The 26919-nt window shown below is 36.9% G+C and overlaps 1 protein-coding gene across 4 annotated transcripts in view; it reads left to right on the forward strand.

Annotated features, from left to right (window-relative positions):
* Positions 1–26919, forward strand: part of scfd2 (sec1 family domain containing 2) — a 101986-nt gene that overhangs the window by 74506 nt on the left and 561 nt on the right. For all 4 annotated transcript variants that reach the window (XM_077583393.1, XM_077583395.1, XM_077583394.1 and 1 more), the window contains exons 8-10: positions 15030–15175; positions 17887–18021; positions 23833–23952. In XM_077583393.1, coding sequence (XP_077439519.1) covers positions 15030–15175; positions 17887–18021; positions 23833–23952 — 401 coding nt within the window. The remainder of the gene's footprint in view (positions 1–15029; positions 15176–17886; positions 18022–23832; positions 23953–26919) is intronic.

Here is a 26919-nt window from a genome sequence, read left to right on the forward strand (position 1 = left end):
AATCCATGTTTTTGTGACGCTGGGCAAGAAGGCGGACTGAGATGTAGCTGCTACGTTAGCTTGTCTTGCTAGTTAGCTAACTAATGTAGCAGGTACATCTTTAACTCTAGCTAGCTAGCTATCAAAGTTATTTTTGGAAACAAAGGATTTCTGTGACATTGGAAAAGGAGTACTGAGTAAAGATGTAGCTACGTAGCAGCTACATCTTTACTCGGCTTGTCTTGCTAGCTAGCTAAATAGCTAGGTTATTTTTTTTTGTAAACAAACGACTTTGTCCATATTTTTGTGACATTGGAAAAGAATGAGTGCTGAGTAAAGATGTAGGCCTATACTATGTTAGGGTTAAGGGTTAATTTGGGGGGGGATTCATAAAGATTAATTGCAAATTAAAAAAAGTTACACAGCTAAAGTGCATATAAGTGATGTTAGGTTCATCCTGAAATGTAATTTAAAAGCACAACATGGAAACTTTTTGACCCGACCTCCACCTCACACACGCATTACAAAGTATCTGACCAGCGTCAACATAATCTGTGTGTGTGTGTGTGTCTCCTGGGAGCGGCAAAGCACATAGCACACTTATCATCTGACACACACACAGTCACAAAAGTGAGTGAGGATCAAAGGTTAATCATGTCTTTTCATCAGCAGCACCACCCTCGCTTCTATCTGTCCTCCTCCTGTCTAATGGCTGTGTCCATTACTGTCCTCCATTGTTTCTTCTTCTTTTTGCCTTGTGAACTCTTCATTGTTGGTTTTTGTTGATTTAAGTGTCGTAAATGTGATTCGCGCACAGGCTAACATGTCATTTGACATCTCTTTAATTCCATTAGAGTATTGTACTTTTGGTTTGAAGTTGTAGAAGAACAAGAGCCCCCACATTGATTTCATTGATTGGGACGTCCTTATTCATTCAGAAAAAATTATTATTATTTTTTTTATTGGTCAGGGTTTCAAAATGGCTGCCGTGTGCAAATCGCTAATGATCAGTGGTGGCTAATCCAGGTCCAGAAAATCAAAACCCTGCCACAGTTTGTCTTTAGCCACAGAAAAACAAAAGTTTGGCTTTAGCCCCTGATGCTCCGAGCAGGTAAACAAACAGCATGGGAGCAAGACCTGGGGCTAAAGCCAAACTGTGGCAGGGTTTTTACTTTCTGGACCTGGATTTGCCACCTCTGCTAATGATGTTTTGTTTTTGTTAGTTTTTTTTTTTGTTAGAAGGCAGAATATGAAATCTCATTGGTTAAATAAACGGAACCAATGCTAATATAGTTGAAGTTATATTGGCCAGCACAACTGATTCTGAAATCCCTGGTCAGATTTGCTTGATATGGCAACACATAAAGACTGAAATCTGATTGGCCCCAAAAAAATGCAACACCCACTTACACGCACTGGATTTGGGAAGAATTTACTACAACTTCACTGAACAAATATTTCAAAATGTCTGTTGTTGGTATGCCTATGGTATGCAGTTACACTATTTAGCGCCAATGCTAACTAGGTCAGAAAAATTCTGGCGTCCATGTTAGTATTGTTGACGTTATAATCAGGCATGGGTTGGGAATGAACATTGGCTCAACATGACCCTGGGCTGGGCCCACAGCTAGGCCCCTCCCACCAGCTTTTCATTAGCATGGTTTAGCGTAGCGTGGCGGCTCGGAGCAGCAGCGGGGCCTTACTGGAGGCTGCTTGGCCGCCATGTGTGTTATCGCGTTATCTTGCTTGACCATGTGTGTGTGTTTATTTGCCCGAAAGTATTAGCCATCAGGTTTTTTCGCTCTGAATGACTTATTTTTTTTAAAACTAGCTTGATGTTGGTTAGTTTAGACTTGAATTGGTTTGCTATCTTGTCATATAATCGTCAACGCTAAGTTTGTGGTTCAAAGTTGTTGTTTTTTTGTTTTGTTTTAACTTTTTGTCTACTTCCTGTTTGATTTCAGGAATTGGTCATTGAGTGTTTGTTAGTTTTTTTTGTTTATGGATGAAGCTGGTCTTGGAGGCAAATTTCTTTTATTTCTCAACTGTCACTTCACCCGAACGCTAACGTGCTTCTGTACAAAAAGGCAGAGTGGGAACAAGCGTCTTGGCTTGCCTCTGATACAGAAATGTTGGCTTAATCCACGCAGACAGCACACCTACCGGGTTCGAGGCCTTGCCTCGTAAATCCCAAATTCACTTTGCAGCAACTTGTGTTGATTATTCAGGCTAGGCTAGACGCGCTCTAAAACGTGTTCCTCTCAAACTGTTTCTTCGTCATATGGACTTGAGTCGTGCGAGCCGCCACGCCCTCCCTCCATCCAGATGTGCTGTCACAAATATACAATAACATGTCACACATACAGACACTTGGGGAATTTACGAACAGAACAATAAGTTGGAGAACAAAGTGGAGGAGACTAAATGATGTGTCTCTGTCACTGGGTCATCTGGACTGTGTGACTCGTCTGCATAAGTGTGGGTTTGGGGGGTCGGGGGGTGGGGGGTGGAATTCGTCATTATGTATCACTTTATTGTCTTTTGTTCTTCAATGCGTGTTTGAAAACGTTTATTTGGAAAGTGGAGAACCCGCAACGCCAAGGAAAGAAAAAGGAGACGAGGCCAATTTCGGAGGAAGGGCGGAGGACGAGATTCACTTGAAAACTTGGACACTTTGTGTTAAAAATGGAGTGAATAGTTGGAGGTTAAGAGGAGGAGCAGAGAAAGTGACTGTGTTTTTTATTCAAGCAGGTTTGGTGCCTCACATCTGGGCCGCCTGAAAAAAAAGATGCTTATCCCCCTCAGGAGAGCGTGAAAAAACAGCTCCCCAGTTCTCCTGGCAGAGAGGTCTGTTTTTGGATGGAAGGATGGAGAGTTGGGGGGCTGAAATGATGGGGGTTGCCGGGTGTTACATAGTGTGTGCTGCAGGCTTGTGTAACAGTGCGCCCTCGTGGCCAAGTCGGTAACTACATCAGTAAAAATACTTAACAGTACAGATAATTCACTTTGAAAATGAGAAGGAATACCTTTTTCAAAGCTTTTTGAACCGTACATTTATTATATATTTAAAAATATTCAATATATAAATAAGCTTGGTTCTGATTGGTTAGTTAACGACATGTGGGCGCTTTGTGGCCGCAATGTCTTTTCCATTGCGTTAGCTGCATTGAAATTTGGTTGACTGACTTTGTGGCTGCTTAGCTAGCACCGTGAGGCGGTCTGACGAGCGCAAAGCCACGGTCCCAGGTTAGTTCTCAGTTTTACTCCGATTTTTATTTATGTATTTGTTTGTTTGTTTATGAAATCTATCTATATGGTGACGGTGCACAACTGCTGCCAGAGGAAACTGATTAACGTGTAAGTGAATGTGTAGATGTGTAGCTTAAAACTTCGAAGTGCATTTGTTTTGTGTGTAAAAGAAAAGTTGCGCAATATGAAAGTAAACATTTTTTGTAATTGTTTATATGATTTCCAATGGGGAAAAAATGAGTTGTCATTGTGCTCTTAACTCATTCATTGCCATTGACGGCTATAGACGTCAAAAATTAATTTGAACTATTTCGATTATTTTTTTTTTTCACTTTTGTTAACAAGAGTATGAAAACTTAGGGGAAAAAAATATTGCAAATTTAGAACAGATATAAAATGTGTGATTAATCGTTAGTTAACTAGTGAAGTCATGTGATTAATTACATTTTTTTTATTATCGCCTGACGGGCCTAATTAAAAAATATATATATAAAAAATAAGGGCCATTTAAATGTAATTAATCACATGATAATTTTATATCTGTTATTAATGCACAATAAAAAAATATAGGTTTTCATAAAAAATGAAATGATATGAAAAATGGTTAAACTCATAGAAATAGTTCACAGGAATTTTTGACGTCTATAGTCGTCAATGGCAGTGAATGAGTTAAAGACACCTAATTGATTTGTAGGCTGTTGTAGCCATTTGTGTGTGCGTACGCGCCCAACTGAGCACAACGTGTTAATGCATGCTGGTGTGTAACTCAAGCCCAGTGAGCAACAAACACATGTTCACATGTTTCTACTTGGGAAAACAAACACAGCAGAGCAGAGGCCCGCGTGCTTCCCGGACGGTGAAAATAAGACCCCCATCGGACCCCCCCACCCCTACCCGCTCACTCCAAGTGTTGATTAAAACAACACTCCAAACTTTTTCGGGATACACACACCTTGGCTAATGATGTGAGGGTGGTTCGTTTGGGTTCAATCATTCAACTACTAAATGTACAGTGGACAATTGGTTCATGATTGTGTGCGTGTTTATGATGTTTTATGATTCTGTCTGTTTTTTTGTTTTTTGTTTCTTTGCAATGCCGCAGAAGGATACCGAGCCGTGATGTAGCAAAGAGAAAAGGTTTGATTTCTCTTGAGTTTTTATTTTTTATTTTTTTAAGAGGCCTCTTTGATTGATAGCCCCTCCTTCCTCCGGTCTAATGTGTGGCAGCACTCCAGGGGAGGTTCAGGCTTGGGCCCCCCCAGGTACTTTTAGGGTCCTCTGTGTGTGTGCGTGCGTGTCCACACGAGTGATGCAAAGTCCAGCTGTACCTTTGGTCCCTGAGGGAGGTCGTTTTTTGTTCAGAGTATACTCCTCTTTGACCTTGTCATTGACCACTAATATATTTGCATATGCGGCGGCATGACTAAAGCGGTCCAACCAAAGGTTGTGGGTTCAATCCCTGGCCCATGTTGAATTGTCCTTGAGCAAGATACTGAACCCCCAGTTGCTACTTATGCTGTCATGTTGTTATTGTATTTATTATTTATAGGGATATACCGGTATATTGAAGTTGAGTTTGACTGTACAGTCTGGCTGACGTTTAAGGAGTTAATCTCCATTTGACCGGGAGAGGGCGATATATACACAATTTACTCGTATAAAACTGTTGTCCCGATGAGTGTAATACTTCTAATGCCCCTCTGGAGGGCAGTGCTGTCCTACTTTTGCTCATTATCTTTTCATCAACGCAACAATTTCTTTGTTTTGTTTTGTGCTTTACAAAATTTGTATATTATAAAGAAAAAAAGAGTTGCATACTTTTATGGGAAAAATTTTTTGGGGAGGGGACACAATATTTAGAAAAAAAAAGTATATTGTGAGAAAATAACAGTTGTCCCGATGAGTGTAATACTTCTAATGCCCCTCTGGAGGACAGTGCTGTCCTACTTTGGCTCATTATTTTTATTTTTAATTAACTTTTTGGTTCCCTAATTGTATGGTGTTCAAGAAAGGCGCTTCTAATTATTATTATTATTATTATTATTATTATTATTATATTTTCATCAACTGAACTTTTTTATTTAATTTTTAATTTTTTTTACATTAGTTGTATATTATAAAGAAAAAAAATTGTTGCATACTTTTATGGGGAAAAATCTATTATTTTGAGAGGACACAATATTTAAAAAAAAAAGAAAAAAAATTATGTAAGTATATTGTGAGAGAAGTTGCATTTTTCACACAAAAAAAAACCTTTTTCGCCCAACAAATATAAAATAATATATATATATATATTGACTAGTTGCATATTTTTAGGAAACAATGCTTTTGAATAATTTAATTTAAGGAAACTTAAAACCACATTGCATCAACACTAATCTGGCAAGTACAATTTATCCCCAAAGTTACTTAAATAAATGTAACAAAGTAAATGTGTATATATAAATATGTATATATTTTTTTCTGTATATAAAAAAAAAACTTTTTTTTAAAGAGTAAAAAATATATATTGCTATGTAAATCTATTTTCTCCTGTATGCCGTGGAACGATCTGATGTTTGCAATTGCTGACGGGCCACAGGAATGATTTTGAATTGAGAAGTGTTGAAAAGGCTCTGCGATTGGTTCGGAGGCGCGCACACACACACACACACACACACACACACACACACACACACACACACACACACACACACACACACACACACCTGTTGGCCTGCTCCCCAACACTGCCCGTCAGCATATATCAGCAAATAATAATCATAATAGAAATCGTGACCTGGCACACTCGTTCAGTCATCGCAGAGCTAATGACATTCCTTCCCACGCGCGCTATGATTGTGTAACAAACAATTGCCAATTGATACACACTGTATGCCAGCAAGGTCATTCATGAGAAGAAAAAAAAAGCAAATCAATATATTGAACAGAACAACTGGAGGAAGAATGCAGCGAATGGTCTCATTTGACAGACAAGGTTGTTTTCAAAGGGTGGAATACTTTCATGGTTGTGTAAGACTGGCTGAATAAAGACACGGCTTATATAACATTTTTTGATTTGATGAAGCAGTCAATGAATCATTAGGTTAAGTTTGGCCCCGAAAAGCTGTTTCTGTGTTTTTCTAAAGCTCCTGTTTCATGTGGACCTTCAAATGGCAAGCTCCGCCTCCAATTTAGCCACATGGTGATTTGCTTGTGTGTGTGTTTTTGTGTGCAATGTTGACCTCCTGCATAACCCAATTACACTTTAGTTTGAGGTCACAAACTGTTGGCTGGACATTCTTCCTCAGGATTACCTGGTAAAGAGCAGAATTAATTCATGGTTTTAGCAAGTCGTCCATGTCCTGAAGTAACATAGCGGCCGCAGACCATTACAGTTCCAAGAACACTTCAGTTCTCTTCCGTTGTCGAATTTCTTTGGATGATGGCCTTTGGTTGTGTGCATTTCCAAATTTGAAATTTACATCAGCTGAAGAAAACATACTTGACAAGTAGTGATTGAGTTTTAATACATTTCAATATAAAAAAAAATGCACAATGGTAGTGATTGAGTTTTAATAAATCTCAATATAAAAACTGCATTTTATTTTTACTTGGGTTAACTTTGTCTGATGTTTAATTTTTTTAAAAGATTTAAAAAATAAAAAAAAGTAAGAATTTGAAAATAGGGCAAATGTATTTAAAAAAATGTATTCAATAAAAAAAAAAATCATGAACACTGTATGCACTTTTATACTAAAATTTCTATTTGTTTTCTCAAAACTTTTTTCCAGTCAGAGTAGGCCTATGAAAGCATACTCTCCTTTTATATGTGAACTAATTCAATGCACACAAGAATTTATGAGATGAGGAGCTGTGTTATCTATTCCAATAGCGTTACCATATAAATCTCACAGCCGAGACCCGATAAGCACCTTAACAAAACAAAAACAAAAAAAGATGCTGAATGCTCAAAAGAACAGGGAACGCTTCACAGTGCGCACTGGAGCGCCTTGTATGTACTGTATGTATTTGCTTTTGAAGTGGTCCTTAGTCATGCTATTTGTTCATTTAGCTTTGGCAAACATTTGTACTGACTTTTACTGAGCTCAGCTTTAATCTTTTCTTTATCCTCTTGAGCTCACATTTCACACTTCAGTCGACACAATATTGTGACACGCCACTTAATCGGCTAATAAATCCATTCATTAAAATATCCTACCTCCAAAATACAACTTTTTTAGTCAATCCAATACATTTTTCTTGAGAATATGCAGCAATTTAATTATTTATTTATTTTTTTTTTAAAGATGCAAGTTTTAAAAAAAATATGCAACTTTTTTCAGCCCTCAAAATTCACTAAAATACTTTTTTATTTTTTATTTATTTTTTTACAAATTCTCAAAAATATAATTAGATATATTTTTATATTATATATTTTGGGAAAAACATTTTTTTTTTAAATATACAACTTTTTGAAAATATGCAACCTATTTTATGTTTTTAAAATATGCAACTTTACATACATTTATATATATATATTTCCCCCCGAAATTTTAATTTCCGGAAATTACATTTTGGGAAATCCAAATGGACTATTTGAGCTTTCTTTTAATACTTTTTTTCTGTATTGTTAGCTTAATAGCATATATATTTTTATATTTTAGATGATATATTTTTTCTTTAAAAATATACAACTTTTTGAAAATATGCAACCTATTTTATATTGTTTTTAAATATGCAACTTTACACACACACATATATATATATATATATATATATATATATATATATATATAAAATTTTGAATATATATATATATATATATTCAAAATTATGCCATTTTAATTTCCAGAAATAAAATTTTGGGAAATCCAAATGGACTATTTGAGCTTTCTTTTAATACTTTTTTTCTGTATTGTTAGCTTAATAGCATAGTGGCCCAAGTCACAGATTATCATGACCTGGATGGCTGGCAATCTAGACATAAAGAGATTTTGCTTTGCTGTTAAGTAAACGATATATATTTCTTTGGCATGCACTGCTTTTTGCTCAGTACGAAAGTGTATGCTGATCATCGTGCTTATATAACTGCTGAAAGCCAAAGCAGGAAGTCCGACACACTGTACAGACAGGCCTGATGTGCTAAAAGCGGGTTTGTTTTACATCCCATAATACACCCCTAAACCAACCCCCCTCCTCCCCCCACTCACCTCCTTGCATGTGAAGCAGGAGTCTCAAATTGGATTGCGTGCAAAGTCCTCATTTTTGCTCTTTTTTTTTCAGTCTGTGGAGTTGCGAGTGCTAGATTTCACTGATCTACCATGAAAGTATGTGCACACACACACACACACTCACTCTCTGGCCAAAGTGGAGGTGAAAGACGAGTCATGAGTGGTCTCGGTTTTCAGCCGTCGCAGTTTCATTTCTGCTAAAAAATGCGACTCTGTGACAAGAAAAATGTTTTTTTTTTTTTTTTTAAACGTCCCTCCGAGACGAGCAAACCCAATTCAGCTCAATCTTGAATGAATGCAATGCAGTGTTCCAACAGACGCTTCATTAGGGACACCTGCACTATCCAATCAGGTCCATGGAGCAAAGAACCAAAAGTTTTCTTTCTTGCAATGCTGAATGTCAATGTATAAACAGTTGGCATGCTAATGTTCGATGTTCAACGTTGCGATATCAAAGAGTAACAATTATTAGCATGTTAGCATTTGGTAATTTGAACCCACTACCAGTCATGACACTTTTTTTTAAATATTTAATATTTTTTGGGTGATAAATAAGACATTTTTTACTCAATAATATATAATACTACTCGTGTAATATTACCAATTTTATTTCAATTCATTTTTCTTCTCAATGTATACTTACATAAAAATGTTTTATATTTGTTTCTTTAAAATACAATTGTGACTTCTTTTTTTTGTGTTTTTTTTTTATGTTTTCCCAAATACACTACTTTTTTCTGCAGTTTTTTTTCTTTTTTCTTGGAAAAATTCAGAATTTTCTTAACAAAATATAGTTTTATTTCATCTAATAATAATAATAATAATAATTATTATTATTATTCAAATTATACATTTTTATAAATTTTTCTTAAAAATACAAAATTGTAATCTACATTTTTAATAAAATTTGCATCCTGAAAAACATTCAGTTAACAATACAGTCAAACAACACTGACATTTTTACAAACCTACCACTGTTGAACTAAAAAATTCACTAAGCAATCCTGAGAAGTATGCAACAATATTCTCATAGACAAGCAAAGAACCGAAAGTTTTCTTTCTTGCTATACTAAATGTTAACGTATAAACTGTTAGCATGCTAGCATTTTATCAACGTTGTGAAGATTAACAATCATTAGCATGTTAGCATTTTGTAATTTGATCTAGTAACCGACTACCAGTCATGACACTCGAACACAGTACATTAATGAGTTAAATGAACTAGTACTAATAGTACTTAAGCATTTTTTATACTCACTTGCTATTATGCTACAATTTTATACATCAACTAGTAGTCGTACCCTGATGACAAGACATACTGTTAAAACTGCTGGGTCAAAACCAAAAATGGGTGAAATAGCTAACCTGGCCGATTGAGTTTAGTTTTAAAAAGTTAAACTAGCCACTGAACAGTAAAAGTTACCAAAAAATCGGTTACTTGGTTATCAGTATAGCTGTGCTTAAAAATAATACAAATTTACTAACCCATTCATTTCGATTCGGCTTGGCATTTACTCCCTTCATGCTCTGTGAGCAGGTTAGCATCTTGCCTAGCTCAATAGGCTTCCCCAGCCAAGTTGATGGTGACTAAAAGCCACCGAGGCTGAATAAAGAGTGACATAAGAACATTTAGTTTACATCATCCTCATGTTAGCGCCATGTGGAAGTGGAGCGTCACGTAACAGAAACGCGCAATGACGACGACAGACCTGCCGCGTTCACATTCAAGAGGTTGATAACAAGGCTTGAAATAGTTGCTTCAGTCTTTTTTCCGACTGTCACTCGTTCGTACCTGAATCGCATCAACTCATTCTTTCCCCCAGAATAGTCGTTTTGATCAGGCCTCAAAAAATGAGCTGGCCGGCCGGCGTATTTATAATAAGAACATTCCGCTGATAAGTGCAGCGGCACAAAGAGATGCTGTGGTGTTTTGAGGGTTGTTGAGGAAACGCACTGTTTTGATTCCGCAGGCCACACGGCTGACCGAAAAATGCTGCGGCCGTAATGACTTCTTACTTCCTCCTGACTTTGATGGAGGTTGTTTTTTTTCCTTGTATATGTAATTACTCACTAAATAGATGTTTAAAGGTGCAGGATGGTAAGCTAGCAACATTGTACTGCTCCAAACTGCAGTGGTTTTTTATGAATACAAAAAGTTTTATTATACAAAAAGTTCACTTTGGGAACCATTTTCTGGCACCACAAATACTTTTGCCATAAAACCTTAAGCTAACAGCATTGTTTGCATCTGTGACATTTTTCGTAATGCACTGTGGGATCCCTTTTCTGATGCCAAAGCAACAGTTTTTTTTTGTTTCTTTTTTGTTTCTTTTTTGTTTGCTTTCATTTAAAAGCAGACTCAGGTAAAGAGCCACTTTCTCTGTCTTTAAAAAAAAAAACAAATTGGGACCCATCTTCTGACACCAATAACTTGTTTGGACATCCTTTTCATCATTTTTGTGGGAATAGTAACGTTGGTCTAAAAAAAGAATCGGGACATTTTCTGATGCCAAAATTATTTTTATTCTATTTTGGATCCCTTTTTTTATGTCAAAGGAGCATTTTTAGCAGTTTTCCATTTAAAGCAGACTTGTGTAAAAATCCCCTTTCTATATCTGTCTGAAAAATAACTTTGAGACCCATCTTCTGACACCAAAAAATGCAAATGCCCTCTAAACAAACAGCCAAAATGTAATCGTTTTCATCAGTTGTCCATGGAAATACTCATGTTGTAATTTTGTTTAAAAACAACAACAACATAAAATCCATATTCAAATCATTTTTCTGACACCAACATGACACCGTTAACATCTGTTTAAAATATATATATTTTAAATGCAACTTTTCAAAATATTTTTAGGTTTTGGGCCCGTTTTCTGACACCACATTGGCATGTAAAAAAAAAAAAAGACTTTGGGACTCATTTTCTTACTTCAAAATGATATTTTAAATTTAAAAAAATTCCCACACGCCACAATCTACATGGCTTACTTGTTGAGCAGGTTCGGCATTGTAATATTTGAGTTGCCGAATGTTTTAACGCAATTCATCCCCTCCGGTTATCTATTCCTCTGCACAAAGGAACACTGACTCACCACTCACCGTCTCTTATTTCAATGCCACATGATGAGTGCATCCTCTAATTCCACTAACAATTGGATATCTGCTGCACTGAGTCACATGAGGGTCGCGTGAGAACGTGTTTTTTGCAGACGGGGGTGGGCCCATCGAGCGGCGTGCGCTCACTTGCGATTTCCCGTCAAGCTCTGCAAATGAGTTTGATATACGCCCTTAATCCAAAAACACGATATCACAACTAGCACACACATGCCACCTTACGTCATCTGGAGCAGTTCTAAATCATTGTTTATCGTTTCAAAACGTTAAGTGAGCCGCCGAAATATTGGTTGTTCTTCGCAGAGGATAAAGAATGTATACTGGGGAGTATTGTTAACTGACGCAGAGGCTGAAATATTAATTTTGGGAATAATTTAATAAAGTTACATGGAATTTCACTGTGGAAATGAGACACAAGTGAGACTACACATCTGGACTTCTGAGTCATCAGTGTGAAAGTGAATTAATTGTTACACAAGAAGAGATTAAAAAAAAAAAAAAAAAGCCTTTTTCTTTCGTTAGCGCTCGCACGCAACTTCCAAAAAGGTGCAGGTGCCACCCCTGCTTCCATTTTAGGATGCTTGGATTAGTGCGAATGCTTTAAGATAAGACCCACATCCGAAACGCTGGCCGTGGTCTCGCCCTGCGCTTTGTCCCCGGACCACGGTTTACCTTGCAGTCGTCGGGGGGGGCGGGGTTGCCAGACGCTTCGCATTCCTGGGGACAGGCAGCCGCTCAAAACAAAGTCTGTCCGCGTTGAATTTGGATATCCTCCACAAAATGGCACAAACTTCCCAGATTAAAGGTCGATAAAGGCGAGCTGCCGCCCGAGCATTATCTAACCGCGCTGACGTTGACGTATGGAGTCGGCCAAATAAAATCCAGCAAGGTATTTGTGAAGGAGGTCACTTTTTAGAGTTGGCAAAGCTATCTTTACATCGTGCGAGGGGTGTCGCCATGTGTCAGCGTCCATGCGAATGTTTGAGATCTTATCGACTGCACATGAACTGCATGTTTATACTGTATATAGAAATGTCTGAAGACGTGTTTAATATGTGAGCTCATGCGGCGTGTCTTATGTAAGATCCAATTGAATTTCAAGTTTGATGCGATTGCAAATGATGGATGGCAGTAGTCAAGTCAAGTCATCTTTATTTATATAGCGCTTTCAAGCGCTTAGGGGCAGAGGACAACGTTTTTCACTTCTTTTTTTTTTTAATTGCCTTCCTAGCCACATTCATTACAATATATGCTTATTTTCTCCAAAATCTAAATTAAAAAAAAAAACTTGGCAAATTTTATCGTATTTCATGGAGGTAATGGGAAACTTTTTTTCTTGGAATTTAAAAAAATATATAAATAGACTTTTACTTATAACCCTATTATTGTAAGATTACCATTTTTTTCTTCAATTAGATATACAACTTTTTCTCAATAGGCATATATACTTTTTTAATATATTTTCTTTTCTTTAAAATACACCTATGACGTCTCTTTTATTCATGTTTATATACAAATTCATTCTCAAAATTAGTTGCCTCTTTTTTCCAAATATACTACTTTTTTCTGCAGGTTTTTTATTATTTTTTAGAAAATATACAACTTTTCTTTTTGGAAAGATTCAGCTTTTTTATTATTATTGTTATTTTTTTTTTTACAAAATACAGCTTTATTTCTTGTAATTAAAAAAAAAATCATTAATAATAATAATCATCATCATCATCATTCAAAATGTACATTTTTATACAGGTTTCTCAAAAATACACAATTTTATTCTATTTTTTAATACAATTTTTTATCTTGAATTTTTTTTATCAGTACTCAAAAATAGAAATTACAAAATTACCACTGTTGAACTAAAAAAAAATCACTAAATAATCCTGAGAAGTATGCAACATTATTCTCATAGATTGCTTTTTTTTTCCCCTCTAAAATATCTGATTTGCTTCTTAAACAAACAAAAAAAAACTCTATGGCATTTTTTTTTTTGGTGTAGCTATTGTTTCACCCATACAGATTCCAATAAAGAATGAAGCTGGTGCTAAACAGGCGTATAACGAGCCATGTTTGCATTTAGCAAAGTACCTTGGCATTGCACAATGCTTCTTTGTGCACTCCTGGCAGTCATCACTGTTGGCATTGGTTGCCAGCCATGCTGAATACGTGCTGACACAGTTGCAGCATGCAGCTTTTTACTGATGTCGTATAGAAAACTACAACACAGCTGAGCATCTCTTTAATGGCTTGCTACATTCCTGCCAATCAGCAAAGACTAAATCCAAATGTTCCCCTTAATCCTAGTCATAATTTATACCGCCGCATATTTTTCTGTCACGCCGCAACAGCGTCAGCTTCCTCCCTTACATGTCGGGGGGGTAGCGAGGTGCTCTTGTCCTCTCTCGCTTCCATCTTTTGAGCTGTAGATTTTGTTTGAGGACATCATGTTTTGTAACGTTTTGCTGGTGTAAGTGTTTTCCTGCATGTGTTGGCTTTTTTGCGTGCCAGTTTGCAAGGAAGCGTGCCAACGTTAAAACAACACAGGTGGGATTTATGCGAATCCGCCAAAGACAGGCGACCTACGTCCTGCATTTCCAAGAGCTAATAAATCCTCAGCAACCTATATGACTGTTTGTTTTTTCTTGGAAATGAAAGACTTGGAACAGCTGATTTTTTGCCAACCTTATTCTCAGATTGACTCCCCCCCCCAAAAAAAAAAATTATACAACTTTATTTTCATACAACTACAAAAATGTACAGCTTTTTCCCCAAAATAAGACTCCTGTACAAATATAAACTTTCTCGCTACATAAAAGTTTTCTTCTGGAAATATGAACAAAAATAGTAATCAAAAATATTTTTATTTTTGTTACTATTCTTGTATATTATTATTATTATACAAATGAATTATCCCAAAAATATCTTGCAAGAAAAAAAAAATAGAAAAAAACCCACTATATAAAATATTCAACTTTTTTTCTCAAAAATATTGTTAAAAAAATAACATTTGTTCAGTAACAACTTGTTTGTCCTAAATATCTACAGTATGTTGTTTTTTTTTGTTGTTGTTTTTTGTTCTCAACACTACTAAAAGATCAATGTTCTTCCAAATATCTTTTTTTTTAATATATTTAGGCCTACTTTGTTTTCTTGAAAATATTGATTCCTCAAAATAATATTTTCAAAAACCGTTTAATCAATATCATTTTTAAAAGTCTCCAAAATATGTTGTTTTCCTGACAATATTTCAATGAAAATGAAATGTGTTGAAATCAGTTTTTTTAAATGATTTTGAAATATATATTGTTTTGCCCAAAATATTAGACTTTTTGTAAAAAAATATATATAACTTATTTAAAAATATATATACTACAGCACTTTTGTCTACAAATATACAATTAAGTGGTTTTCTTGATAACATTATGGTATCTAGAAAAAACAACAAAATTTTTTTCCTTCTTTTTTTTTTGCCAGGCTGTACACAAGCGGAGGAGCTGAGCACCGAGCGCGTCCATTCCACACTCGAGCGTATGTTTGAGACCCTCGGCGGTCTGAGTCACGCTCGAGACCACCTCAAGCAGCTGCGTCACGTCTACACAGCCAGCGACGGTGTTCACCAGGTACATACCGTCCAAATAAGGGCGTCCTGGAACATTCTAGTATTAAAGCACTTTTTAATTATATGTTTTTTTTTAATACCACTATTTCCTGCTTGCGTCACTTAAACAGCCTCCTGGTCTTTATCGAGCCATAATGTTATATTATGTAACCGTGAAAGGGGGAAAAAAAGTTAGTCCTTGAAAATTGTAAAAGCTTAGCAACAAAAGCTGTCTTGCAGTGTGGAGGATAGCATCCACATACGTGTTTATGTAGATAAATGTTGAGTCACCTCTTACATAAATGTTTGATACACAAACTAACTGTATCCAGGGTCCTCTTTTGTCCTTGTTCAAATTCAAAATAACCAGGCGCCAGCTGAACTTGCTAGCTAGAGGATTCTTGTTATTTTTTAGCCCTAGCTTAACTTCACTAAACTCCAGGTTGCCTTTACGCTAACAAAACAAGCTAGCAAGTTTACTACTTAAGGGTTTGATTCCTAACGTAACTTCACTAACCTTGAGGTAGACTTCAAACTAACGAAAGAAGAGAGCAAACATACGACACAACAGTTCTCGTTAGTTTTTAGCCCTAACTTAACTTCAATAGCCTCTAGATAGCCTTTACGCTAACAAAACAAGCTAGCAAGCTTACTACACAAGGGTTCTAGTAAGGTTTAATCCCTAACTTAACTTCACTAACTTCCAAGTAGTCTTTAAGCTAACAAAATGAGCTAGTAAGCTTATGATACAAGAGTTCTCGTTAGTTTTGACTTTCAAGCCCTAACTTAACTTCAATAGCCCTTAGATAGCCTATACGCTAACAAAACAAAATAGCAGGCTTACTACACGAGTTTGCTGTAGTTTTCAGCCCTAACTTAATATCATTTACTAAGGCACGCCCCTTAAATGCACAATTACAAAACTACTACTAAAATGATAAAATGAATAAGGGGTAGGACTAGATAAGTTTTTAACTTGCTCCTACCCCTTTTGAAAATATAAACTCTTTTCTTTCTTCCTATTCTTGTTTTTCCTTTCCTTTTTACTTCAACTTATATTTTAAACTTGTAATGTGTTTTGTGTTTTCTTTATGTTTATATGTTCAGTAAAAACCATAAACCAAACCAAAACATTAAAACCACAACAACAAAAACTAAAATGCAACAAATTAAACTCATAAGTCAGGGTAACACTGTACTTTATATCAAAATTGTAATCAGTCATTACTCAAATAGAAGAGGTGCCAAAGCTTCGGCTAACTATATGTTAATACAGTTTAACTAAATTCAGGGTCCGGTCAGTCGTTATGCTAACAGTCGCTAACCGTAGCCAAGTTCTAACTTTTTTCTCCACGAACATTCCATTCCCTAACATGTTTTTCTGTCCTGTTGTGTTCATGCAATGTGCTGTTTTTGTCGAATTAATTTCACCAATCCACGTTTATCCGCGCCAAGAAAAATCTCACTTGGGAGGAAAAGTGATATGAGCACGTGTGCTCACATGCTTGCAAACGGAAGCTCGTATGACGCTCATGATAATGTGAGTGTATTTTTGAGAGGGTGTTTTTTATTTCCCGGGGATGTTAGTCAAGAGAGACAGATGTTGACGTGGTGTTAGCGTTGTTTTGTTTACTCGCTTAAGCAGGAGCAGGTTGACCCATTTTGTAATGTCGCTAAATTGGAGTTGATGTAATTAGTCACGTAAACCATTGATGAGTGGGAGGCTTGCACCGCCTACCGTGATGAGTGATATACATATGCTCTCTTCCCAAACATTCTCTGCATTCAATTAACATCCCAGAGCTTTATTTACTCAACCACATATGGGCGGAGGTGTTTATAAAGAGGTGAATCATTTATTTTGGAAAATGAGCTCCGCTATATCGCGCTTAGTCATTCGCATCATTCAACCCCCTACAATTTAACGTGATTTTTTTTTATGCTATTTTTTTTTTGTGTGTACAGGCAAGTCAAGACCTCTCTATCCACTCCAATTAGCCAGCATGCTAACAGAAGCTAACTCTTAGCCAAGGTATCCAGCTAAGGTTGTTTTTAAAGTGCGCTATAAACAAAGTTGATTTAACTTTTTAACATCCACGAATCCACATGTGAATGCTAGTATCTATGAAACTAGACAGTTAGCTTTAGTAGCATTTTTTACAGTGTGGGGAAAGCGAGGCATTTATTCATCTGCGACTAATTGGGGCACAGCATCAGTTTGAGCGTAAATTACGTGCACAAAATGTTGGGTCATCCGTCTGACTATTTTAAGATTCCACCATTGCGAGGATGTCAAACTGTGTCAGGCGTTATCGAGGGAAAAAAATCCCTCTGGAACGGTCGCCGTGTGCGCTTTGAGGATATAAATGGTGCATTCCTGGAAGAAGGGCTTGGGCTGAATTCCCTTTTAAGAATATCAGCTGGCATTCCAGAGACTTCTCTTTTTTTTATCCTCTGTTAAAGGAAGGAAATGTAATGAAATATTTGAGGCACGCGATTTTAGTTCAAGACTGCTTGTCAATCAAGTGTCAAATTAATTACACAACCAAATGAGTGTGAAAATATATAATTCAGAATATGATAGCTCTGCGCCAGGACCGCCCCTCAAAAAGTGTACCATAATCCTTCATCCTTTGGATATTATTCTTAAGGCCGCCACTACGTTATAGCGCCACCTATGGGATGAGTGAGCCCTTAATCTTGTTAATATTTTTCCTTTTTCTTTTTTTGCAGGCTACCTACCGACCTTTCCTGCGACAGATCCTTCAAGAAGTCTTCCACCCCGACAAGCACGAATGTCCGGACATCGAGCACATGTCCGGCGGCCTCACGGACCTCCTGAAGACGGGATTCAGCATGTTCATGAAGGTCAGACATTATGTATGGACACAGCTACGGAAGACCGTTTCACTTTGCAACATGAAATTTGGCATATATGAGTCAAAGCAAAAAAAAAAGGTCTCAAGAACCGTGCCCAAAAAGACACAGGAAGTTGTCCATTTTGGTTCTGAAGAACACCCCCAAAAAAGTACGTAGCAACGTGAAATTTGGTAGGCATGTCTATCTTGAGCAGACCCGCAAAAAAGTCTCAAGAACCCATGTCTGAAAGGACACATGAAGTCGTCCATTTTGGTTTGAAGCACCCAAAAGAAATTGCTTGCTAGCGCTTCCCCCAGATTTTGGGGGGAAAATTTAGCCCCCAAAGACAGTTTCATGTAGCAACGAGAAATTTGGTAGGCATATTTACCATGAACAGACCCACAAAAAAAGTGTCAAGAATACCTGCCTGAAAAGACACAGGTCAGCCATGTTGGTTTGAAGTACCCCAAAATTTCCTCCCAAAAATTGTCTCCATAGTGCTACCCTCATATATATATTTATTTTTTTCAATTCAGCCGCTAAAAACTATTTCGCATAGCAACGTGAAATTTGGTAGGCATTTCTATCTTGAGTAGACCTGCAAAAAAGTCTCAAGAACCCATGCCTGAAAGGACACATGAAGTCGTCCATTTTGGTTTGAAGCACACAAAAGAATTTGCTTGCTAGTGCTTCCCCCAGATTTTTTTTTCAAAATTTAGCATGTAGCAACGTGAAATTTGGTAGGCATGTCTATCTTGAGCAGACCCGCAAAAAAGTCTCAAGAACCCATGCCTGAAAGGACACATGAAGTCGTCCATTTTGGTTTGAAGCACACAAAAGAATTTGCTTGCTAGTGCTTCCCCCAGATTTTTGGGGGAAAATTTAGCATGTAGCAATGGGAAATTTGGTAGGCATGTTTACCATGAGCAGAACCACCAAAAAAAAGTCTCAAGAATACCTGCCTGAAAAGACGAGACAGGAGGTCAGCCATGTTGGTTTAAAATAATTGTCTCTATAGTGCTACACTCATCTTTTTTGTTTTGTTTTGTTTTTCAATTCAGCCCCCAAAGACTATTTTGCTTAGCAACGTGAAATTTGGTAGGCATTTCTATGTTGAGTAGACCCGCAAAAAAGTCTCAAGAACCCATGCCTGAAAGGACACATGAAGTCGTCCATTTTGGTTTGAAGCACACAAAAGAATTTGCTTGCTAGTGCTTCCCCCAGATTTTTTTTTGAAAATTTAGCATGTAGCAACGTGAAATTTGGTAGGCATGTCTATCTTGAGCAGAACCGCAAAAAAGTCTCAAGAACCCATGCCTGAAAGGACACATGAAGTCGTCCATTTTGGTTTGAAGCACACAAAAGAATTTGCTTGCTAGTGCTTCACCCAGATTTTTTTTTGAAAATTTAGCATGTAGCAACGTGAAATTTGGTAGGCATGTTTACCTTGAGCAGAACCACCAAAAAAAAGTCTCAAGAATACCTGCCTGAAAAGACAGCGAGACAGGAGGTCAGCCATGTTGGTTTGAAATAATTGTCTCTATAGTGCTACACTCATCTTTTTTGTTTAGTTTTTTTTCAATTCAGCCCCCAAAGACTATTTTGCATAGCAATGTGAAATTTGGTAGGCATTTCTATCTTGAGTAGACCCGCAAAAAAGTCTCAAGAACCCCCTGCTTGAAAAGACACAGGAAGTCAGCCATGTTGGTTTAAAGTACCCAAAAAATTCCCCCCAAAATTTTCTCCATAGTGCTACCCTCATCTTCTTCTTTTTTAATTCAGCCTGCAAAGCCCGTTTCACTGAGCAGCATAACATTTGGTAAGCATGTCTATCATCGGTAGACCCACAAAAAAAGTCTCAAAAACCCAACAGAAAGACACCGAAAGTCAGCCGTTTCGGTTGAAAGCGGCCATTTTAGTGGCGTAAAATCACAGTTGAAATTGTTTTGTACGAATGTTAAGCCAAAAACAATCACATTGTGTTTGCTTTCCTTTACAGAAAACTCACCAAATGTCATGTTTATGCTGGTGAAAAAGTACTATTGGTGAACGATCCCAATACGAGCCCCAAAAATGGGCACTTGAGAGTTCTTAATTTTTGCAAAAATCAACAAAAGATAGCTACAAAGCTAATACTAATAATGCAAATAGTAATAATATTGTATAATTTTGTGCACCACCATTATTTTGTTCCACTTTGGAGGTTCCACTGTGTCACTACAAACTTTCCCTTAAGAGTCACTGTCCATCAGCACCAGGATTATTCCTGCTTTTCTTTGGCGGTTTGTTGATCTCCTCTGTGGGAGACACGCAAACCTCAACTTGAGGGTTGTGTTAATATTTTTTTTTCTTGCCGCTGATGTTTTCGCGCAATACACAACATGTATCTGCGGCCCACTGGGAAATAAATACCCGTCCGCGGTGTGTTTATCCCACATCTGGGCCTGCTTAAAGTGATGATTACCCTCGGGGAGGACGAATTAGAGCGCTTACATAACTGTGGCCTGATTTTAGGCAAATTAATAAGAGACTTGGACCGACTCAGGCTGGCTGAAGGTAGAAAACTTTCGGGTCATTTACGCCATTAAAGAAACGCAGTTAAAGTTCTTATTTTAATCACATGCTTGACGAGAGATGAAACCGTGGCAAAATTTCATATAAAGATTATATAGTTAGCAAAATTGTATTAGCGCTCTGCGTCAGAGATTTGCAAAAGTGAGCAGCAAATATCAAGTACACTTATGCACTGTAACAAGAAAATATTTAAACAATGAATATTAAAGTTGACAAAGCTGAAAACAAAGTATATTTTAGCTTTAATTAGTTACATATGTCATTATTATTTTAGTTAGGTTTCATTTTGGCTTCTCTCACCCTTGTAATCGAAAAAAAAAAAAACGATTAACGTGCTAAACGGCGGGTGTGTGTACAAGTTTCCGACACTGTGGAAGTACCCTGAATGCACCATGTTACTTGTGCAGCAAGCATATGATTTTATTTCATTTTTCTCGTCCCTTAGCGTGCTTTAAAATGTTTAATGACACCCAAGCTTGGAGTTTACTGTTAGACTAAACAGACAACAACAACAAAATACACACATTTTATATTTGAATATAAGGCATGCATAATAATAAAAAAAATAATAAAAAACATTGCTAATGCTAAAGTCAATGTAAAATCCTATTTAAATGCTAACGTAAATTAGCATCGACTTCAAATATTCACTCACGCTGTATGAATGCAAACATACAGGTTATATAACAACACAGTCAAATGTACGTATTCTACCAATCTGTGAACTACTTAATCGTCACCATATACAAAATATTGTGTTCCGTGTAGCCGAGCACGCAGACTTGGAGAGCCGCTGGAGCTTTCTTCCAAGTGTCATCTTAAACCAAGTGAATGTGTTTGTCAGCACGTTATGTGCTCGCTGTGCACAGCTTGGACTGCGTCTGACGCTGACACAACACAACACACTCTTTTACATTTCCATCTATGAAGCACACCATGAGATTTGCCTCCTCCACTGTGTTATTTATGTATTCTTTTTGACCTTCAAGCAATTTCATGTTTTTCCTTTGCAAATAATGGAAAGTGAAATCATCTGTTCCAGGGGGAAAATGTTGCCATCATGAAATCTTTTAAACTAGTCAGCTAATTCTTAACCGTGATACAACTGTAAAAAGCAGTCGACCACTTAATGAATACTGTATGATAATGTGATGTGCATTGTATGCAGAACTTTTTTATACAAATATAGACCCAAAAAAATAAAATGAACATGAAAAATAAAAAATGTTAATAAAATGAAAAATAAAAAATTCTGTTTCTATATCCATTGGGAAATCTAATTCAATCAAAGTAATACAAAAATATTCATTATTTTTTTTTAAAGAAAAATCAATTAGAACATAATAGATGAAAACTTATTAGTTTATTAGTAGAAAATATAAGACAATGCAAACAATTAACAATCATAATACAATTTTATAAATTATACAAAAATGCAAAATATCAAAATGTGTGTAAATATTTTAGAGAATACAAAAATTTGGCACTGGCTAGGCTGCACCATAACATGAACCTAGCCCCCGTAAAATAAAATACTCAAAATGCTAAAAACAAAACAAAATAAATACATATTAGAAAACAATACAAATTAATTTCTTATCATTCAAATGTGCAGGTGTCCCTAATATGCTTTCTACAGGATGCATGAGGGTTACGCCATGCATGACAAAAAAAAAAAAAAAAAAGCCCTCTCCTCCTTTTAGCTCCGCCCCCTGCAGGTCCTATGGCCAAGCACATGGTCGCACCTGTACGCCCGCACATGGATGTTGCATGGCGCCGAGCGCCCACTGACCACACACTCACACACACACACACACACTTACACACACTCACACACACAGCGAGAGAGCGGACGAAACACACCGGCGACACATGTCGACTCATCCCTGCCGTTTGCCAACTCACGTGTACCGACGCCCTCTCCACCTCGGCCAATCGGCGCTCAACCCACACAGCGGGTCGCCCGCCCTGCTGTTCAAAATGCATCTTCAATTGGCGTTTCACACCGTGCTGTTGAATGGCTGTGAAAGTCTCCTCGTGTGTGTGTGTGTGTGTGTGCGTACGTGTGCTTGTTATATGAGACGTCCACGTGTCATGACACCAGGGTGTAAAGAGGAGGCTTTGTTTGCCACCTCGTGGGGCTCCCACACTTCATAATGAGCGCGCACGTTCAAATCCCGCCCAAATGGCAGAAGCATATGTGCGGGAGGGGGCAAGTGCAGGACCCACCTGCTATTTCTCATCCCCTTAAACTTTATCAAAAAAAAAATGTTAAAAAATAAGACAGACACAAAAACCTGATTCAAACTGTACAAAAATGACCTTGGACTTGGACCAAAAATGGGGAAAATTTTTTTACATATTCACAAAAATCTGACCAAAAAGGAAAATGAAAATAATACATGTTTGTGATAGAGTATGAGGCAGTCCGACTTATTTACACACAAAAATAATAATTTCTTATAAATCTGGCACAAAAAAAACCTAGAGGAAAAATACAACCATAAAGTTACAAAAATCTATCAGAAAAAACAAGGAAATTAAACTGGCTAAAACATGACAGAAGTTGGACAAAATATGATTTAAAAAAAAAACAATTAAGAACTGACAAAAAAGTTCCAAACTGGCAGAAGCCTGATAGAAATTTAAAAACTTTGGCAAAAGCTGACAAAAAATGTGATTAAAAAAAAATACATGTATACATTTTTTTTTGTATGGCCAAAAAAACTACCCAAATTTTTTTTAAACTAGACAATAGGTTTGTAATAGGCTTTCTGTATAAAATTGGTTAACCCCCCCTAGCCCCCACCAATTAAAATGAATTATCTGTCAAAAACTGTAAAAAAAAAAAAAAAAAAAGTCAAGATAATTGGCATATATCTTGACAACACGAGCAAAATATTTTTAAATAAAATTTCTAGACAATAAAGTCATGATGGACTCTGCATTCCAGCTCATGTATAAATTTTGTTGTAAATGTCGAAAAAACAAATACGGACACTTTTATCGTAGTAATGTCATGTTGCTAAAAAAAACAAGCACGTTTTAACAAAACATTCTTGTGCCACCTTGATGTGTTTGTCCGAAAAGCATTTTCAAAATCGCAAAACTCGCCAACGTGTGATGTCTTCAAAGTCTACATTGCGATTAAAACATTTTTTTTCTTGGTCAGAATATTTTGTGTCGAGATTGGTAAACTAATGATTGTGTGCTAATCCCTTCGTCTGTACCTCCCCCAACCCTCAGGTTAGCCGCCCGCATCCCACCGACAACCCGCTGCTCTTCCTCTTCCTGGTGGGCGGAGTCACACCCTCGGAGCTCCGCCTGATCAAGGAGACTGTGACCACCTTGAAACCGGGAAGTCAGGTGAGTGGAACGCCTTCAGGGCCAGACGGGAATCATTTCTCTTCTTGTAAGTGAAAGGTAGAAAATGTGTCTCTTTTTTTTGTGTGTAAAATGCAACATAGGAAGTTTGTTACCTTTCGGGAAAAAAACAGCATTGGTGGTTTGTCTTCTAAAAAAAAAAAAAAAAAAAAGTAAACTCAGTAATTTGGCATTTTTATAGGAAAAGGCAACATGTTTGTCTTCTTTATAGGAAAGTGCAACATTGCTATTTTGTTCTATTTAGGAACGTGCGACTTGAAGAGTTTTTCTTCTTTTTAGGAAAGTGCAACATGTATATTTTGTCTTCTTTTTAGGAGTGGAACATGCAAATGTTGGAAAATGCAACATTGATCATTTGTCTTCCGTTTAGGAAAGTGTAACATAAATAGTTTTTTTTAAAAGAAAGTGCAACATGTATTTTTTTGTCTTATTCTTAGGAGAGTGGAGCAAGAATAGTTTGACTTATTTTTAGGAAATATGAACATTGATACTTTGTCTTCCTTTTAGGAAAGTGCTACATGAATATTTTTTTTCTTTTTAGGAAAATACATGTATAGTTTGTCTTCTTTTTAGGAAAGCACAACATTGATAGTTTGTCTTCCGTTTAGGAAAGTACAACATAGTTTTTTTTTAAAGAAAGTGCAGCATGTATTTTTTGTCTTATTTTTAGGAGAGTGGAACAAGAATAGTTTGACTTATTTTTAGGAAATCTGAACATTGATATTTTGTCTTCCTTTTAGGAAAGTGCTACATGAATATATATATTTTTTTAGGAAAATACATGTATAGTTTGTCTTCTTTTTAGGAAAGCGCAACATTGATAGTTTGTATTCCGTTTAGGAAAGTACAACATAAATAGTTTTTTTTTTTAAAGAAAGTGCAGCATGTATTTTTTGTCTTATTTTTAGGAGAGTGGAACAAGAATAGTTTGACTTATTTTTAGGAAATCTGAACATTGATATTTTGTCTTCCTTTTAGGAAAGTGCTACATGAAATTTTTTTTTTTTTAGGAAAATACATGTATAGTTTGTCTTCTTTTTAGGAAAGCGCAACATTGATAGTTTGTCTTCCGTTTAGGAAAGTGCAACATCAATACTTTTTTTTTCTTTTTTGGAACCTGCAACATGCATTTTTTTGTCTTCTCTTTAGGAGAGTGAATCAAGAATAGTTTGTCTTCTTTTTAGTAAATCGCAACATTGCTATTTTGTCTTCCTTTAAGGAAAGTGTGACTTTTTAAAAAAAAAAAATTTGAAAACTACAACATATACCGTTGATATTTTGTCTACTCTTTAGGAAAGAAGACAATGTCCACTAGACATGTATGTTTTTTTTTTTTGTAATACAACGTAAATTATTTATCTTTATAGGAAAGTGTGCAAGGTTAGCTTCCACGTTGTCATTCAGTCGGTGTTAAGCAGTTAGCATTGTATGCTATGCATGACGATCAAAACAAATGCGGCATCCCGCAATGTAAGGCTAGCATTGCTTGCATAAATTACATTTAAACCGACTATGCATACTCAAAAAATGCCTTTTCGAAACCTGACAAGCACAGCAGCGTAGCCATCGCCCTCTACAGGCCTGGCATGCACATTACCGCAATTTTGCAGGCGCTTTTGCATACGAGTAGCTCGGTGCCCCAATTTTGCTGAATGAAAACACGTGAATAGGCACAAAGCATTGCCCTCGATACGCAGATGGATCTGTATCCAGTCATCACGTCTGCCAGTGGTATGCAAATGAGCCAAAGTAGCAGAAAGGTGCCTGCTGCACATGACGGCAGCACGGGTGCTGGGGCGGCGCCGACCTTGTTGCCGTGTTTTGTTACGAGTCAGAAGCCGGTGGCAAGGTGAGAGGTCTCAGAGCTTCAGGGACTACAAGCACAGAAAATGCGTTACGTAACATTTGCTCACACAGAACTGCAGTACATACAGTATTTACTGCAGCGGGTTTGTCAAAGTGCAAAATGTTCATTATTAAGCATCTTTTTTGCTTTCTTTATCTGCTAACTTTGGAGCAATAAAAAAAAAAAAAAAAACGTTGGATGAAAGGCATTAAAGCAAGCTCTCCTTAAAAGGACGCGAGCGTGCAGTACAAAGCGACTCTAAGGTCTTCCATTTGAAAGCAAATGACATCAGCGTTGTTACGGGAACGTCCGCAAAGCCGACAAACATGAAAAAGACCACCATGAAAAATGTTTCGTGGCATACTTGAACAACATTTTCGGTTTGCGTTGGGATTATTTTGACACCTCTTATTACAGGCGCGCAGCATGTTGGGCTAGTGGTTAGCACGTCTGCCTCACAGTTCAGAGATTCTTGGGCTCGAATCTGGGCTCTGCGTGTGCTTTATGGTTTCTATTTTAGTGTTCCTAAAAAACAAAAATAGTTTTTTATTTTGTTTAGGTTTTTTTTTTTTTTTTTTTGGGCATTTCATCCATATTCCCATTAAAATCTACAGATTTTTCAAAGCCTTTAATGCAATTTTTTTGACAGAGAGCTCAGCAGTATTCATTTGGCAGCCTTCCCTTTTTTTTTTTTGCTTGTGCGTGTGAGTGAGTTTGTGCTCTTTAATTCACCTGAAACCTCTTAAAAATCCTTCACCTTAACCGGATACTTCAGTCCCGCCACAGTCGTGAAGTTGTCAAGGAGACCAGAGGAAGGATAAAAGGAAAGATGCAAATTTTTGATTGACTTTCAGGGCTTAATTTTTTCGTGCAATCCTCGGGCGTAAAAACTGGCACATCTTGATTTTTCTGCCGGCGCTTGCGATTGAGTCAGAGCTTCAATAACGGTCCGCTTGTAGCTCCAAGAGAGTCGAACTTTTAGAAACGGCCCCCGAGTGTGATCCAAAGTAATTCTCACTCCTCCGCTCATTCCAAATTCAATTGTAATGTGTGACTGGCTGGGTGTTGAATTTGAGAAATAAAAAAGAATGTAGATTGTGTCT

Source organism: Vanacampus margaritifer, chromosome 13, assembly GCF_051991255.1.
Source record: "Vanacampus margaritifer isolate UIUO_Vmar chromosome 13, RoL_Vmar_1.0, whole genome shotgun sequence".
NCBI classification, from domain to species: Eukaryota; Metazoa; Chordata; class Actinopteri; order Syngnathiformes; family Syngnathidae; genus Vanacampus; species Vanacampus margaritifer.